Raw genomic sequence first — 16,371 nt, 5'->3', positions numbered from 1 at the left:
TAATAGTAATTTTATAATTTAACATATTATATTAAATTACGTCAATTTTTTATTTGTAAAATTTTGTTATGACTAAAATATTAGTATTTGTTTATTACTTCTAAACAGACGTGTTAGTAAAAAAACAATTGTTGAGGTGATTATCACAAAAAGTTATATTTTTAGCTGGAAATTAAATGGATAATCACACTTTTACATACTTTCTAATAGAATTAGTAAAATTTAAATTTAGATAATTTAAGAATTGGACCTTTCATTGGTCTTGTAAGGATTCCAATCCCTAATGAATGGGATTAAATCGGATGAAAATCCATAAAATCTTCCAAATAATTCTAATTTAAGTAGATGATAGATAAATAGTTGGATTTGTCTCATACAATATTATTATATGAAAAATGCTATTTTGCCCACTTCATTTGCCCCCCCCCCCTTTTGACAACTCATATTTTTATTTTATTTTTTACTTAATAGTTAAGGAATTGATTATTAGTATATTTATATATTTTTTTAAATGTTTTAAAATGATAAAAAAATATGAATAAAAAAATTAAAGAAAAATAAAATGAAAATTTTGAACTAGTAATAAGGTTGAACGATGCACTCTGAGCAATATGGTAGCACATCTAATTATTATATTCCATAAAACCAATAATGAAACTTTGAAAAATTGATTCCTTAGACAAATCTTAGAGTAGTTGAATCCTAAAGAGATTGTACAAGTTGCTATATATATACATATATATATATATATAAGATATATTTTTAATTCAGTCCTAATTAATTAATTAAGAGGACTATCCCTAAGCTACACCACCAAAACCATATGCGGTACTTCGATTTTATTTTTCAGGATATGTATCAATTTGAGCTTAGAATAATATAAAACAAAAAGGTATTAAATATTATAGTTAAATCATAAAATAAAAATATCAGTTAAATATTAAGAAAAATGCATTGACTATGCATTTTGAATATGTTCCTTTGCTTAGAAAAAATATGAATATGTTTCCTTAAACCAGCAGGCGCAGCGGAATACCACTACTGGTTTTGACACACAGTGACAACCTTGGAACATGGAACTAAACTTTGCTTGTTTGGCATAGTGGTATTCTTATTTCTTAGTGGGTTTCTCCTTTTCTCACAGGCACTGACACTATATATATACCACCACACACACAGTCAGAGACACGTATATCTCACAATCAAAACAAAGCAATCGATTGATCATCATCATCATCCGAGGTAGCCATGTCGAGCACAGCCGGTCAGGTTATTAAATGCAGAGGTGAGCCGCCACCATTACCTCTTTTCTGCTATTTGTCAAATACGATTTTAGCTTATTCGATACTCTGTTTTTCGGTGTTGGTGATCAGTTGTCACTGCTTCTGTATTTTTTATGCTTCATTTTTAGTTATTGACCAATGGGTTTGTTTTTATAACAAAAAAGGATCTTCTTTTATTAATTCTGTCTGACAGAAATTTTCTTTTTTCTTGAACTTTTTTCCCTTATTTCTAGTCGCGCATGCTAGCTATGAGAGACATGGTTTGGTGTTTATTTTTTCGTCTTCAAGTTGCTTCGATATTTCAGGAAATTATGTTTTGGGGCTGTAGGCTGATGACTCTTTCTTGTATCATTATTGAAAAATTGAAATTTTGATGTTATATTGGGGTTATCTGCTAACTGGGGTCATGTGTTTGTTTAATGTAGCCGCGGTGGCATGGGAAGCTGGTAAGCCACTGGTGATTGAAGAAGTGGAAGTGGCACCACCTCAGGCAAACGAAGTCCGAGTGAAGATCCTTTTCACCTCCCTTTGCCACACTGATGTTTACTTCTGGGAAGCGAAGGTAACAGATTTTAGATAATATATTGCAGGCATCTCTGATTAATCTCTTAATTAGAGCCGTAGACGTAATGGCGTAGATTTTTTTTTATCAATAAATTCCATATTAGAGAAAAATAGCCAACGGGGGAATCCTCAAAGTTTTGCCCCGATTTATTGCGTTTCTTGGCTCTCCCCTCTGTTTCGTGTAAGATTTACATAACAAGTACCAACTTTGATCATAACTGAATTTGATCGGTTTAGTTGAGGATGTATTCACTTTTGTTTTGTTGTGGAGACTCAAAAGGTCCTTTATATTTCAGGGGCAGACACCGCTGTTTCCTCGCATATTTGGTCATGAAGCTGGAGGGTATGTATATTTCTAAATTTGTAATAGTTGTATTTTCAGCACATGGGTCTTGAGTAATTGATGTAACGTTTTCTAGGTATTAAAAAATAAAAGCCTGGATTTTAGTTATGTGAAAGAGTACTTATTGTTTGCTTTGCTTTTGTTTAGAATTGTGGAGAGTGTAGGCGAGGGTGTTACTGATCTCAAACCAGGAGACCATGTTCTCCCTGTGTTCACTGGGGAGTGTAAGGAATGTCGCCATTGTAAGTCAAAGGAGAGTAATATGTGTGACCTCCTTAGGATTAACACCGACAGGGGTGTTATGCTTAGCGACGGCAAGACGAGATTCTCCAAAAATGGACAGCCAATTTACCATTTTGTTGGCACCTCTACATTTAGTGAATACACTGTTGTCCATGTTGGCTGCCTTGCCAAGATCAACCCTGCAGCCCCACTAGACAAAGTTTGTGTTCTTAGTTGCGGAATATCCACAGGTTTGGAGCAGTTCCTTGCATTTGAAGAATGGTACTGATGGCGTTGAGAATGTTCTTACAATCTAGTAGTTTCCAATGATCTATTTGGTTTCGTGCTTGTAGGTCTTGGTGCCACTTTGAATGTTGCAAAACCCAAGAAGGGTCAATCTGTAGCTGTCTTTGGAATGGGTGCTGTCGGCCTTGCTGTAAGTTTTTCTTTTTAATGTTTTGTTTCTTTTGGAAACTGCAAAAAGATTGTGATTATTTTTCTCAATTGATCTCTTTTTTGCCGATATTTAGGCTGCTGAAGGGGCAAGGATTGCTGGGGCTTCAAGAATCATTGGTATTGACCTGAACTCTAGTCGCTTCGAGGAAGGTTAGTTAATTGATTGCACAAATGAACATTTAAATACATTCAAGGTATCTAATAGATACAATGTTCCGAATGTTTTCTTTTTGATGAATAATACTTTGTTCCTATGGTTGTTGAGTTGGTATTTATGTCTTGGTGATGGCTTATATTATCAATCTCTTTGACAGCCAAGAAATTTGGTGTCACTGAATTTGTGAATCCAAAAGATCATGACAAGCCCGTTCAACAGGTTACTTTGAACACCATGACCTTTTTTATTTTGTGACCAGTAAGTTCTGATTCCAGACATATTGTTATTCTTTTAACATTGGAATTTTGATTGATAGGTGATTGCTCAGATGACTGACGGAGGGGTGGATCGGGCTGTTGAATGCACTGGAAGCATCCAGGCCATGATCTCAGCTTTTGAATGCGTTCATGATGTAATGACTAAATAAATTTTGTAGCCCATTCAGTTATTAGAGATCAGAGAAATAGATCAAGTATCTAATCATGTTGAAACTAAAATTTGCCTCTTTGTCAGGGTTGGGGTGTTGCAGTGCTTGTTGGAGTACCAAATAAAGATGATTCATTCAAGACTCATCCTATGAACCTGCTGAATGAGAGGACTCTTAAGGGTACCTTCTTTGGCAACTACAAGCCCCGCACCGATATTCCAGATGTCGTGGAAAAGTACATGAACAAGGTAAGATTTTCTTTCTGTGGAAGAACTTTTGCAGTTTTCTTCAGATTCAACTGTGTTCTATACTTTTGTGAATGACACCATCTTCTGCTGTTGTTGTAGGAGCTAGAACTTGATAAATTTATCACTCACGCTGTCACTTTTTCGGAGATCAACAAAGCGTTTGAGTACATGCTGCATGGGAAGTCTATCCGGTGCATTATTCGCATGGATGCTTAAAACTCTTTCATTTTTTTCTGTGCACTGTTGTAATTAGAATAAAATCTAAAGTAATGTTCATGTGATTATGCAGAGAGAACAATCAGTTTTTCGCCACTTTTATGTGGTTTTGACGAATATTACTTGGGAATAAAATTTACGTATGTTTCCTTTGCCTATGTTAATATATTCCAGTTCGTTCATAATGAGTTCTCTTTAATTATTTTGTGTTTCTGGCAAAGAAATTTGCTTACTGATATGTAGAGATTCAGCCTTGTTTTTCTTTTCTTATATTTCTTTTGTTCTCGAACTGTTCCTAAATCCTTGAGCACAAACTTTTGTGGGGGATTTTAGACTTTTAAAAGTTGGAGCTCAAAGTCTAAAAAATCTTGATATGAGGAGGGCTTTTTGGAGGAGATTGTGGATGAAATTAGCTTGGTGATGTAATGGTGGCATGTTGAGACTTTCTAGTGCTTACTGATATTCCTAAAAAGCTTAGAGGTTTATTGGTTGATAGAAAAAGCTTGTCTGTAAATAGTATTGATATTATTTGTTAGTTTGTATGGTTGTTCCAGGATAGGATAAGCTTATTCTGTTGTGATATGATAAGTCATGGATAGGATAAGCTTATTCTCTTGTGCTTAATCTTTGTACACAGCGATGGAATTCTCTTAAAAAGGAAAAACCGTTAATAAATGTAATCTTTAACTTTCTTTGCATAAACGTTCCACTCTTATACTCGCCTTTAGCCCCACCTCTGTTTCTTTGGGGATGCTCCTTGGGCCCCACTTAATATCCACCTTAACCATTAGTATATATGCATTTCAGAAATAACAAGTTCACACAAAATTATACATATTTTGATAATATACATGAGTTCCTTAAAATATTTTATATTATACAAGAGCACAATCAAATTAAAAATTAATGTATCACATAACTTGAAGTCCTTTCTTAGGATGATGAAGGACATTCATTATTTATGTAAAAGGACTTGTGATCAAGGCTTGTGTTCAAGTTGGTGATGATCAACACTAGAAGAAGATGCTCCTCCTTCCTCATGGGGACCAGATATGCCCTCTGCAGACTTTTCATGCAAACCTTCACCAACCTTCTCATTCTTCCTAATGATTTCATCGATATGGACATCATCTTCAATTGTCAATATGACAGTCTTTGAGCCACCCGGCCCTGAAATGATGGCCTCCTTGACCTTCCTTTCTTCATCAAAGTGAATAAGATCGGTTTCTTGAACTGTCTTCTTCTTTCTCTTCTTAATGTAGCAACAGAGAGCAGCTGCGAGGAATGCAAGTAACAAAAGACCTCCAAATGAGATGAACACAATGACTATTACTGTCGGATGGTTGTCTGGTGATGGTGAAGGCTGTGGCGGTGGGTGCACATGATGAGGTGGTGGAGCAAAAGGTTGAGATGGTGGGGGCGGTGATGACTTTGAGGGACTAGGCGGCTTTGCTGATGGAGGTGGTGGTGGAGGGAAGTATGGGAAGTCGAAGTCATTGTTCTGTGCAGAGCCCATCTTGAAGTGAATAAAGATGAATTGAGTTGTGGAGAAAGGGGTGGCAATGAACACCTATTTGTAGCAAGAATTTTGCCTCAGTTTTTTTGGTTACAATCGTGTGCAAGTTTTTAGTGACTTGACTGCCATTCTAAGATTTAGGATGGTTTGTTTGCATTGGAAAACACTTCTCAAAGTTCCCTTTGTTTTTTCTTTGAAGCTTATAATTTTCTTTCCTGCAAGACTTTGAGATCGCTTGATAGGTATCTCGTTACCTTATTAATGTTACTGTCTGCTGTCTTTCCCTTTTATTGGTTAACAATCAGTATAAACCATGAAAGTGAATCTACACTATATTCTTTTTTATAAATATATCTATACTATATTAAGCTGAAGATATAGTTGAGCATGCAAAATGTTCTCTCTATTTTTAGGCATGAAAAATAATCAAAATATCAAAAGATAGACAGAAATTGAAACAGGTAATGACATGAATAACATGTGTATAAGCGAGAATGCCTTGATGAAATTATAAAGATTTTTATGAAATCAATCAAAGTATTTCATGTATCTAAACCTATTTCACCTAGAACTTGCTTATGAAGTTGTGAGACAGAGAAAAGGACATGACTAAGACCTTTAGTACCTAACTTTATAAGCTATCTGCTACTAAGTTACCTTCTCAAGGATACATGCTGCAATTGAATGTGCATAACTGAGACAAAGTTTAAAATAAAATAAGCTGAATAACCTCCACCCCATAGCACCACTAGCACAGCCACCTCGCCTGGCCGGCGGGCATCCCTCATGTAGGTGGACAAGGCCACTGCCACAGGTGGCAGGGTTAGAGATTTTTTAATTATCATTAACATGGTGGTTGAACCATGGATCTGTTGCCATGGTTGAGAATACACGTCACGATTTATCGGTGGCAGGGTTGTGGTTTTTGAAGTCATGATTTGATTTAAAGTATAATTGTTAGATGTTAACAACGTTCACATCCTCATTTCTTTTGTGTGGCTTAAGATCTCATATTCCAATTCTTGATGACTTTCTTCCAAGTTCTTCACAAACCTGTCTTTCATAAGACGGGGTAATTGGAAGGACCATAATAGCATCTTATTCTTACCTGTGAAGAACCGGAATCAGACAAAAGGAACTTAGATCTCGTTTATTTTTATAGATGAAATGAGATGAGTTGATATTAAAATTAAAAGTTGAATAAAATATTATTAGAATATATTTTTTTTAATATTATTTTTATTTTGAAATTTAAAAAAGTTGAATTTTTTATTTTATTTTGTATACAAATTTAAAAAAATTATAATAATTAGATGAGATAAATTAGACGGTAAGAAACCGCAACCACAAGCACTCTATCAAGTCAAGTTTGAGCAACTTAAGACCCAGTCCCACTAAGAAATTCACAACTCCTTGAGAGTAACCCAAGGACTATTGAGCCACCACCCTTATGATCATTGAACCAGCCTTGGATCAGATATAGTTCCATAGTTGAGTATAGCATCCTCAATTTATCATTGTATAGCCAAAGGATGGTGCTAGCGGCCAGTACCCTTAGTGTATTTCAAAATTTTTTTAATATTTTCTTAATATCCTTAATCATTAAAAAATATATATAACTTCACTAATAGTCACTTTCTTAATTATTAACTAAAAAAAAATTAAAATAATCGAGCAGTAACTTTGAGGGACTACACTAACATTTTCGCCAAAATGATTATCAATAGCTGTATCAGGCTTTATGTTTTGTAAGGTGCGACTAAATTCACAAGTAAATTACTTATCAAAAATAATTCATAAGTAACTAATTACATGACTACAAAAGCACAAGAAACAAGCTTTTTTTATATAGGTAAAAGCACAAGAAACATGTTTCCAGCAGTCGAAAAAAAGGAAAGGATTTTAATGTCAGAAGCAGTCATGTCGAGCTAAAAGACAAGACAAAAGCAGGCGTGTACAAACAACCGAGCTTCCAATATGAACTGCTGTTCTCATCATGGAAACCATTCCTTCGTTCTTTTTTCTGTTTTGTTTGTGTGTTCTTGGCCTTGAATGGAAGAATTCAGTTGGGTTCATAACACTGTACTATAGATAAAGGCCCTGATAACTGGCTACCAATTTGTCAGAAAGAAACCTCTTGTATAGCCCGGCAGAATACTCACAAAAATTGGTCCACATACCCCTTTATCTACTGCTTGCAGAGTCTGAGCTGAACCCAAAACATCCTGCCCAGGAAATACTTGATAGGGACTGGCACCTGAACCTGAACAACCCAAATCCAACCTAATTATTGATTTTTAGTGAAATTTAGAAATTTTGTTGGTGCATTTAACGTTTCCATTTTTTATTTTTTAATTCCAAGAAACCTCTTTAAGGCAGGACCATTAGGACTCACCTTTGCAGAGTAAACTCTGGTTTCGTGCATCGCACCCTCAAAAATTTCTCTAAACGAAACTGATTAAATCACTAATTTTTTACCAGGGGTGTCTCCATAAGATTGTTTGCATCTATGAGTTGTTAAACCTTAAATTTTGAAGAGAATGATATCCCAAGATCAAAGTCTTCACCACTTGGGCCAACCCCAAGGATTGACGTTTCCAATTCTCAACTCGGAGAAAAACAAATTTTTTGTTTCCAGAGAAAGAAAAGTAGATATTACATGAAAATGCATGTTTGACAGTTCTTGTTATAATTGTTCCCACCATTTTCTTTTTCAGAAATAGCCCAAACATTTTGGTTGTATTAAATTTAAAATAAACGGAAATTATACAGATAATGCACATTTGGTAGTGGTGCACTGGGAAAATAACATTGTGAAATTACATATAATTTCTGTCCACATTTTCACAGATACAAAGGGAAGGAAAATCATACATATCTATATAAAAATTAAAATGCTGGAGGCAAGAGAAGGAAACCAACTCGGAACTTCTAGTGTTCATTGGTAGAGTGGCCATTCTTGGACAGCAGATTGGAGAAGATAATTTCATTCCATGTATCAGGAACACCAGGCAGACACCAGTGGCTACAATCGGGTACAGATGGATTGTCACTCCAAGTACCCACATGCGCATCACTCCGGAATGCCCCCATTGGTGTAACATGCACTACTTGTACAGGAACTGTCATTTTCTCCACAACCTTGATTATGCTATCTGAAATTGGGCTTCGGTCCCTCCCAAGAGATCTTGATGAGGGGTGACGACTCACTTTACAAGAATTCCGGTTTCTACCACTGGTGAAGATGCATGAAATCATTTTTATCAGTCCAGTTTTCCAAAAAGTTACAAGTAGGTTAGTGTCAGTTTACAGTTCAGGCAAGCTGTTATAAGCAAAAGCATCAAATTCTAAATTAACGACGTCCTACATGAGCATGGCTCTTCTTTTTTTCATATTGGAAATTGACAGGCTACAGAAAAATCACCAAAATGTACATGCAGTTTCCTGAATGCCTATAGCTAAAGCTAAAGTAACCCTGACTCACATTAGATATACCTGATTCTTTTTCATATGCCAGATAATTTCTTTACAGTACTCATGTATAACAGACAGTCCCCTATATTACTCTTACTCAATCTTTCATTAAGTAGAAATTTTCAACAGAAAACAAGCAACTTAATATACATTCATACGTATGTAATTACCTAGCGTGAATGCACAAATATATATTACTACAAAATGGGTGCCTTTCTTGTGGGTAAATATGGGCGTATAAGTATAATACGTAGAAATGTATATGCATCCCTGCTGCATAGGGTAAGGATTAATTTGGTACAACATCTTGCAATCTGCTCTCCAGAGTGTGTTTGTGGCATCTAGGACATTCTCAACTCACTAAGTAACACCATAAGTTATTCATTCCTCCAAGCTTGTTCTATACATTAGTCCCTTCCCTAGTTTTGGGAAAGGGGCACCACTTCTAAAAAGTTACAGGACCATCTGCTGGTGCAGATATAAACGTACAGCATCCTTGTCTCAACTTTCTGGCAAGTGTTAGGTTAGAAGATCAGAAAGGACCTTACAGTGGAATGCGTCCTCTTCGTGAGGAACTCTATAAAAACTAACATCATAACTTTTTTAATCTCCTACAAAACACAATAAGTAACATTTAACGGCAAAAAATAAAAGGATTTTTAGGTCAATGGGTATGAGAAACCTTTTCTAACATCTTAGCAGGCAATTGAGTTCAGCACACAAGAATGGTAGCAATCACATTGAGCTGAAAGACTAAAGCAGACTGGTGGCAGGGTTATAGATCCACCAAATCTAAATCTAACTGAAATTTCTTCAGTAAACCTCAAGAAGATGTTAACCTTTTGTCTGCCAAAAAATTAAAAAACTAAAAAATGGGCAGAAACAAAGCTATGAGCATAAAATGGGGGCAAACATATTGACTAACTACACAACACACCTCCAATGGGATGACTCAAAAGTCCGGAAGAATACACTCGTTCTATTTCTGTGTATCATAGTCTCAACCCAAGATGCCCATGTGTCTAATGCTCTCCTGAAGGCAGTAGAGATTGGCATTCCAAGCTTCAGCGAATCTCCTACCTGAAAATAGCAGCCCCTGTCTGGAAACATGTTAGAACTATTCCACTTTTGCAATTATACAGAGAACAATCTTAACTGCAAACGCTTGAGCTAAAAGTCCTAATGGCTGCAACAGATTCTAACATTCATTAAGCCACAGAGATGCTGGTTAAAAGATATGCACTGATGGGAAAACTATGATTAAAATCCCTGGGATATCGGCATAACAAATGCTTGTCTGCTGTTATAATAAACCTTGTTTTCTGAAGGATATGCGTGCGCGCACGCGCACACACCTTTCTCTCACCACTACCACCCCAGTACACATTTCTAAAACTGCTGTAATTTTACTATAACCATTTGAAAATTTGCCTCTATCTAGGAAATTTCCATAGTCAACATTCAAATCCATGATCTGTGAATCATGTTTACGAGAATATTCCACAACACAACAGCCAGCCCAAGTTAATGCCTTCCTGGACAACAATGTTTTTACCCTCTCGTTTGTTTTCAGAGATGAGTTGAGATTAAAGTTAAAAAGTTTAATAAAATATTATTAGAATATATTTTTTAATATTATTTTTGTTTTGGGATTTGAAAAAGTTGAATTGTTTATTTTATTTTATGTGGGGATTTGAGAAAGTTGTAATGATGAGATGGGAGGTTTTCAAAGTTTTGGGTTTTAGTCTTGAAAGCAAACCAGGATCACTCATGAATGTTACAATATATAATGCTATTACACACTCTGTTTACCCAAGACATCAATGAGAAGTTAATAGAAATTGCAATTGAGAACAATTAGAATAATGATGAAAGGTCAATGTATTACATCATTATAGAATTGAAAAGCACATTTACTCACAATTGAGGCTTATATGTTTGCTGGCAGCAGATTGCATACCAAAATCACAATTGAAAGACGTTTGTAAGTAGTAGAACACAACATTTATGGCAGTCAATGCTGAGGAGAGTAGGTAACTTACATTTCAAAGAGCTTAGTCCGTGTCCACCAGTGTCCCGAATTAAAAATCAGAACATCAGAATTAACCCACTCTTTGCTAATATCATCCAACTTATCGAGTCTTAGTGTGGTCTTCACCCTCTTTGGTGCACGCCTCGGCACTGGTCCAGGCTGTACCAGGAAAACTGATCGATAATAGTCAATAGAAAGATCGAATGAACTAAACCGTACACTCAAAAACCCGATACGTTTCGTGATCTTATGCCCATTGATTTCATATACACTCCTCTTATCCTCAATTCCCATCATGAGCAAACATATCAAAGACTCCCACTGTGTTCTACTCAATGAATCGCCTACAAAAACAATTCGTTTCCCACGAAGATTTTCAAGAACTGCACGTGCATTAAACCTTGGAATATCACAATCTTTAGGCTTCCACCTCCATTTGGTATAGCCATTATCTTTCCGCCCATTAGCCAAGCAATTAAATCCACGCTCTGCAAACGGGCATCTTGAGGCATCATATAAAGGATAACTTTCATCACGGATCCAACTTCCATAAAAAACGTGGCATTTGCCATTAGACACATTGGACTCAGAAATCGCATAACTATGAAGAACTGGACTAGAAGTGGGAAACCAATACATATATCCAAATACCATGGCTGAAAGGAAGGATATCAATGAGCCCATGGCCACCAGTCCATTCAAAGAGAGGAAGACCAAAATTTTACAATGGCCATTTGCCATTCTCTCACCAAAACTGAAAACCCTTGCATAGTAAGGCCTGAAATGGCCAAATGTATCCCAATTAAACTTGGTAATAATCTCCATCTTTCGAGCACGCCACTAAATACTCCAGCTTTCAACATAAATCAACCACAAGATAGAAGCAAACCCACATAAAATCCATCCATATAGATCCAAAATACCCCCACAAAGACGAAACTATAAAAGTGAAGTAAACACTTAAACTGGCAACTTAACCAGAACAAGATCAAATCAAGACGAAAGAGTAATTAGCAGTTGAGAACTCTTGAAACACGCTAACTTGAACAACACCCATATGATGCTCAAGAAGTAAAAAAGGAATCTTACAGTTTCAGCAACTGGGAATCCATGAAAGAAAACAGTGGTGTAGATTGATGACATTCGAGGGAGCTGAATGAGGAAAGTGGACTAGAGGTACAGGTAAAAGGGCGTTCTGGTCTTCTGTCAGTGGCTTGTAATACAAACTAGACATTGATTTCTTAACTAACTGAGAGTCCGAAACACGTGTTTTAGTAAAGTGAAAGATTCTTAGCTGTCTGGAGTTGTTGAGTTTTGTCGGTGGTGTTAAGGGACCGAAAGATGGACGTAATCAGATGGAGTCGAGCCTCCGTGAGACTGAACGCGTTAAAAGATTTCTTCAGGCACACCTAATAAATTTGAGTATTGTTATAATATTATTTTGAGATTTGAAAAAGTTAAATTTTTTATTATATTTTATGTGAAAATTTATGAAAATTATAATGATAAGATGAGATGAAATGAGATGGGTTGAATAGTCTTGAAATAATTACTACCAGATAGTCTTCGAACAATTCAGCAATAGAAAAAAAAAATAGTCTTAGAGAATTGATACATATATTCACCTTTTTGAGGATGTTATATCATCTTATCGGACCTTGAAAGTTAATGATAATGTGCAAAGAATCAGTTGTTCTATTATCAAGTCGATATATTATTTAAGAAAAAATTTAATTATAAGTAATTTTGTACACTAATACACGCACATATTCAATATGATTGGTTATAAAGTAGATTTTATTGAAAATAGTGCATAACAATAATATTAATATGCAGATTAATACGCAAACTTGCTTGTACATAGCAAAATTTTTTATTTAAATTGTATGATTCATATTTTAAAATTTATTTTTCAAATCAAATTATGTCATTTAAGTATTTTATTAAGTGCGGTTTGAGAATATAGTTTTTCGGAAGAAATTTAAATAATATGAGATATTGTAATAGAACGACAACACAACATTACATATTTCTTTTGATCTCTTTATTTTTTTGAACTCATGATTATATTATTGGTAATGGTAATATAGGCAAGTATATAAATGCAGTAATGGCAGCGAAGCCGGATTAATATAGGGGCAGCAGAAATGAGAAGAGAAGTTCATTCCATGTTTCTGGTACACCCGGCAGACACCAATGGCTGCAATCAGGCTTGGATGGATTGTCACTCCACCTTCCCACATGTCCATCGCCACGGAATGCAGACATCTTCCTAACATGCAGAAGTGTCACAGGAATTCTCATTTTCTTCACAACTTCCACTATGATGTCTGAGAGCTCGTTTTTCTCTCTGCCATTCGTGTCTGATGAAGGTCGAGCAGTCACTTCGCAAGTATTCCAGTTTTTACCACTGCTTTGCATGCACGACATAGATTCAAGCAAGAATCATCATCATCAGTCAAGTTTTGAATATGATGCTTATTAGATTAACATAAAATGCTTATATGTAATGGCCGGAAAGACAGCTATCTGTAAAATTATCACTTATTTCAAAAGTTTAAGTGGCTATGAATATAAATTTTATTATATAATTTATATTAAACGCCCCCTCGTGTGGACTAGACTCTCCATCAATAAGTGGGCTTAACACGTGGAATATTTAATTAAATGAAGTAGAGTGTAGAGTTAAGGTTCAAATTCATGACCTCTGTTCTGATAGTTCGTGAATCATCATTTATCTCAAAAGCGTAAGCTAATGGGAAGAAGTAGATTTAATTATTTGTATTATATTCTTGACACTGTTAATTTGCAATGGTAAGCTGGTGGAAAAAATGTAGTGACAATATATTTAAACAACACACCTCCAATGGTTTGCTTCAAAAGTCTTGAAGAATACTCTTGTCCTAGTTGTGTTGATCATAGTCTCTGCCCAAGATGCCCAAGTGTGTAATGCTCTTCTGTACCCAGCAGTGACCGGCATTCCCATCTCCAAAGAATTACCTACCTGAAAATAGCAGCCCCTGTCTGCTAATATGTTAGGAGCTTTCTGCAGAAATATTTGTGAAAAGTGCATTTTTTATTGCAAAAGCTGAATCTTGATTACAATTTCATGAAAATCTTTTCTGCATGTTCTATAAATGATTCACAGTATTCTCGTTTGGATTGATGCTTGCAGGCATCTACTTCAAATGTTGGCAAAGGCATAGTATTTTCATTCACAATTAAAGCAAACTGCTTCTTTTTTCTTTTCTTTTTTTTTTATAAAAAATTTGAGGTCAAGCCTCTTATTATTAAAACCTCACTAAGGTGGAGGAAACCATGATTACAACAATTCATCTAATCACGAATATAAGGCATACCCAAACAATCTAAACGAACTACTCCCCGTAGCCTTCCTTGCACCAAATCTTCACCTGTAAAATCAAAAGATCTACCTTTCGCTCCCTCTTTAGCTAAAAAATCAGCAGCCATGTTGGCTTCTCTAAAATTATGTCGAAAACGAATTTTAAGCAAAGCTACTAATGTTTTAATCTCCTCCCAAAAATCCCAAAGAAACCAATATTTGCTTAAATTGTATTTTCTATTAATTGATCACCAGCCTACCAGACTATCTAAATATGACTTTTGAGATTGGAATTAAATTCATGATGTGCCTATCATGTTTATGAGAACATGAGGACAGCCAATACCAAAGCCAGAAGCATTCACTCCTTCGTTCATGAAATTCACAAAATGCAGGATGAAATCTAAACTGCAAGCATTGTGCTATCATGTTGCATGTATTAGTCCACATGCAAAACCTGAAAAATGGAGCAATATGCCTCAAACATGATAAGAGATGAAATTGAAGAATTAAAGTTAGAACAGAAATCAAAGCTCCATTTACCCTGTTCATGTAGAATCATACAGCAAACTCCTCAAAGTAAAAACTACCAGGAATTTGAATACATACCAAAATTATTATAACTGGAAAAGAATTTCAATCGATGCACAGAACATACTCAAATCCGAGACAATATAGAAACTCACATTTTATGAAATAGCCTATCGTTTGTCCACCAGCCGCCTGAGTTAAACATGAGAATATCAGAATCAATCCATTCTTTGCTAATATCATCCATCATGTCTACTCTAAGCGTTCTCTTGACCCACTTTGGTGCGTTCCTGGGCGAAGGACCATGCTGCACCAGAAAAACTGATCGATAAAAGTCAATACTAAGATTAAAGGAACTGAAGCGTACACCCAAAAACCTAATCGTTTTAGTGATCTTATGCCCACTGACTTCAAATACACTCTTCTTATCCTCCACCCCTGCCATAAGCAGGCATATAAAAGACTCCCACTGTGCTCTACCCAATGAATCACCCACAAAAACCACTCTTTTTCCACAAAACTTTTCAAGGAATGCACGTGCATTGAACCTTGGAAGATCACAACCCTTAGGCTTCCACCTCCATTTTGCATAATCTCCATCTTTCCGCCCATTAGCCCAGCAATTCCACCCGGGTTCCGCAAATGGACAGTTTGAGGCATTGTATAAAGGGTAACTTTCATCATAGATCCAACTTCCTTCAAAGACATTACATGTGCCATTAGACTCAATAGACTCAAGAATCCCAGAAGTCTGTATGACTGGAAACAAATACAAATATCCCAATGCCATAGCTAAAAGGAAATATATCAATGAGGCAAATGTAATAAGTCTGTTGCAACTTGCACACAGAGGCCTGAACTGGCCATGTATGTCCCAATTGAACCTACTCATGTATGAACAAGAGCAATTGTCAACATGTATGAACCATGAAAATGTAGCTAACCCACATTAAGGCCATTAAGACTTGTCCAAAATACCAACACTGATAAGCAAAGGAAAGTGAACACTTAAATAAAACAAGATCAAATTATCAACATTTAAAGTAAAGTACTCAAACTCATCTAAATAACGGGTCATGTTATAACAGTGGCCTGTAATACCTGGTTGGTAATTAAACATTGATTCTAACTGAAAAAGCTTTTAGCTGTATTGGTTGAAGCTGACAGAAGTAAGAGCACCGTTCAAATTGCATTTACTTAACTGAAGTCAAATAAATTGTTTTTACACAAAGAAAAAAAAAACAGTAACTGAAGAATCCCGCAAGTGTTTTGATATGTCAAGCTGCTATGCATTAAATACTCCTCGAGGAATCGTTTCAAGTGAAAAGAAAGCATTGTTAAGAAGTCGGTTACAGAGTCAATTACTCAATGGCAACGTTAGTTCTATTATAATCTACAATATTGGATCAGGACTATGTACCAGTGGTCTTAGGGAGGCCTTGCCATAGTTGGGTGCTCTGCATTAATGCGTTTGGCCTGAAAACAGCTTCAGAGTTACAGCAGTCTTCTCTTTTCTTTTCTTTTCTTTTTTTTTCTTATTTTTTTATTTTTTATGATTG

General features: G+C 35.7%; 4 protein-coding genes across 4 annotated transcripts; 1 reads left to right on the top strand and 3 right to left on the bottom strand.

Annotated features, from left to right (window-relative positions):
* Positions 1 to 974: 974 nt before the first annotated feature.
* On the top strand, positions 975 to 4,082 carry LOC109005402 (alcohol dehydrogenase). Its single transcript, XM_018984340.2, has 10 exons — positions 975 to 1,285; positions 1,709 to 1,845; positions 2,144 to 2,190; positions 2,338 to 2,663; positions 2,766 to 2,848; positions 2,943 to 3,018; positions 3,183 to 3,244; positions 3,342 to 3,437; positions 3,539 to 3,700; positions 3,800 to 4,082. The coding sequence occupies exons 1-10, from the start codon at positions 1,249 to 1,251 to the stop codon at positions 3,914 to 3,916; spliced, it is 1,143 nt and encodes a 380-aa protein (XP_018839885.1). The 5' UTR covers positions 975 to 1,248; the 3' UTR covers positions 3,917 to 4,082.
* An 813-nt stretch (positions 4,083 to 4,895) lies between these two features.
* LOC109005382 (proline-rich receptor-like protein kinase PERK10) lies at positions 4,896 to 5,432 on the bottom strand. The gene has a single exon (XM_018984305.1). The coding sequence runs from the start codon at positions 5,430 to 5,432 to the stop codon at positions 4,896 to 4,898; it is 537 nt and encodes a 178-aa protein (XP_018839850.1).
* A 2,709-nt stretch (positions 5,433 to 8,141) lies between these two features.
* Positions 8,142 to 12,168, bottom strand: LOC109005400 (protein trichome berefringence-like 7). Its single transcript, XM_018984337.2, has 3 exons — positions 10,949 to 12,168; positions 9,844 to 10,002; positions 8,142 to 8,667 (listed from the first exon to the last, which is right to left on the bottom strand). Exons 1-3 carry the CDS (start codon positions 11,761 to 11,763, stop codon positions 8,364 to 8,366), a joined length of 1,278 nt encoding a protein of 425 aa, XP_018839882.1. The 5' UTR covers positions 11,764 to 12,168; the 3' UTR covers positions 8,142 to 8,363.
* An 828-nt stretch (positions 12,169 to 12,996) lies between these two features.
* Positions 12,997 to 15,832, bottom strand: LOC109005386 (protein trichome berefringence-like 7). Its single transcript, XM_018984309.2, has 3 exons — positions 14,968 to 15,832; positions 13,800 to 13,958; positions 12,997 to 13,348 (listed from the first exon to the last, which is right to left on the bottom strand). The coding sequence occupies exons 1-3, from the start codon at positions 15,702 to 15,704 to the stop codon at positions 13,066 to 13,068; spliced, it is 1,179 nt and encodes a 392-aa protein (XP_018839854.2). The 5' UTR covers positions 15,705 to 15,832; the 3' UTR covers positions 12,997 to 13,065.
* Positions 15,833 to 16,371: the final 539 nt, after the last annotated feature.

This window comes from Juglans regia, chromosome 6 (genome assembly GCF_001411555.2).
Source record: "Juglans regia cultivar Chandler chromosome 6, Walnut 2.0, whole genome shotgun sequence".
Taxonomy (NCBI): domain Eukaryota; kingdom Viridiplantae; phylum Streptophyta; class Magnoliopsida; order Fagales; family Juglandaceae; genus Juglans; species Juglans regia.
This window is presented reverse-complemented; position numbering and strand designations above follow the sequence as displayed.

Coding starts and splice junctions, on each gene's coding strand:
- LOC109005402 (XM_018984340.2), top strand. CDS start 1,249: ATGTCGAGCACAGCCGGTCAGGTTATTAAATGCAGAG. Junction 1,846..2,143: donor TTTACTTCTGGGAAGCGAAG/GTAACAGATTTT, acceptor TTTATATTTCAG/GGGCAGACACCGCTGTTTCC. Junction 2,191..2,337: donor TTTGGTCATGAAGCTGGAGG/GTATGTATATTT, acceptor GCTTTTGTTTAG/AATTGTGGAGAGTGTAGGCG.
- LOC109005382 (XM_018984305.1), bottom strand. CDS start 5,432: ATGGGCTCTGCACAGAACAATGACTTCGACTTCCCATACTTCCCTCCA.
- LOC109005400 (XM_018984337.2), bottom strand. CDS start 11,763: ATGGAGATTATTACCAAGTTTAATTGGGATACATTTGGCCATTTCAGG. Junction 10,003..10,948: donor CGGACTAAGCTCTTTGAAAT/GTAAGTTACCTA, acceptor GTTTCCAGACAG/GGGCTGCTATTTTCAGGTAG. Junction 8,668..9,843: donor TTTGAGTCATCCCATTGGAG/GTGTGTTGTGTA, acceptor CATCTTCACCAG/TGGTAGAAACCGGAATTCTT.
- LOC109005386 (XM_018984309.2), bottom strand. CDS start 15,704: ATGAGTAGGTTCAATTGGGACATACATGGCCAGTTCAGGCCTCTGTGT. Junction 13,959..14,967: donor GATAGGCTATTTCATAAAAT/GTGAGTTTCTAT, acceptor ATTAGCAGACAG/GGGCTGCTATTTTCAGGTAG. Junction 13,349..13,799: donor TTTGAAGCAAACCATTGGAG/GTGTGTTGTTTA, acceptor CATGCAAAGCAG/TGGTAAAAACTGGAATACTT.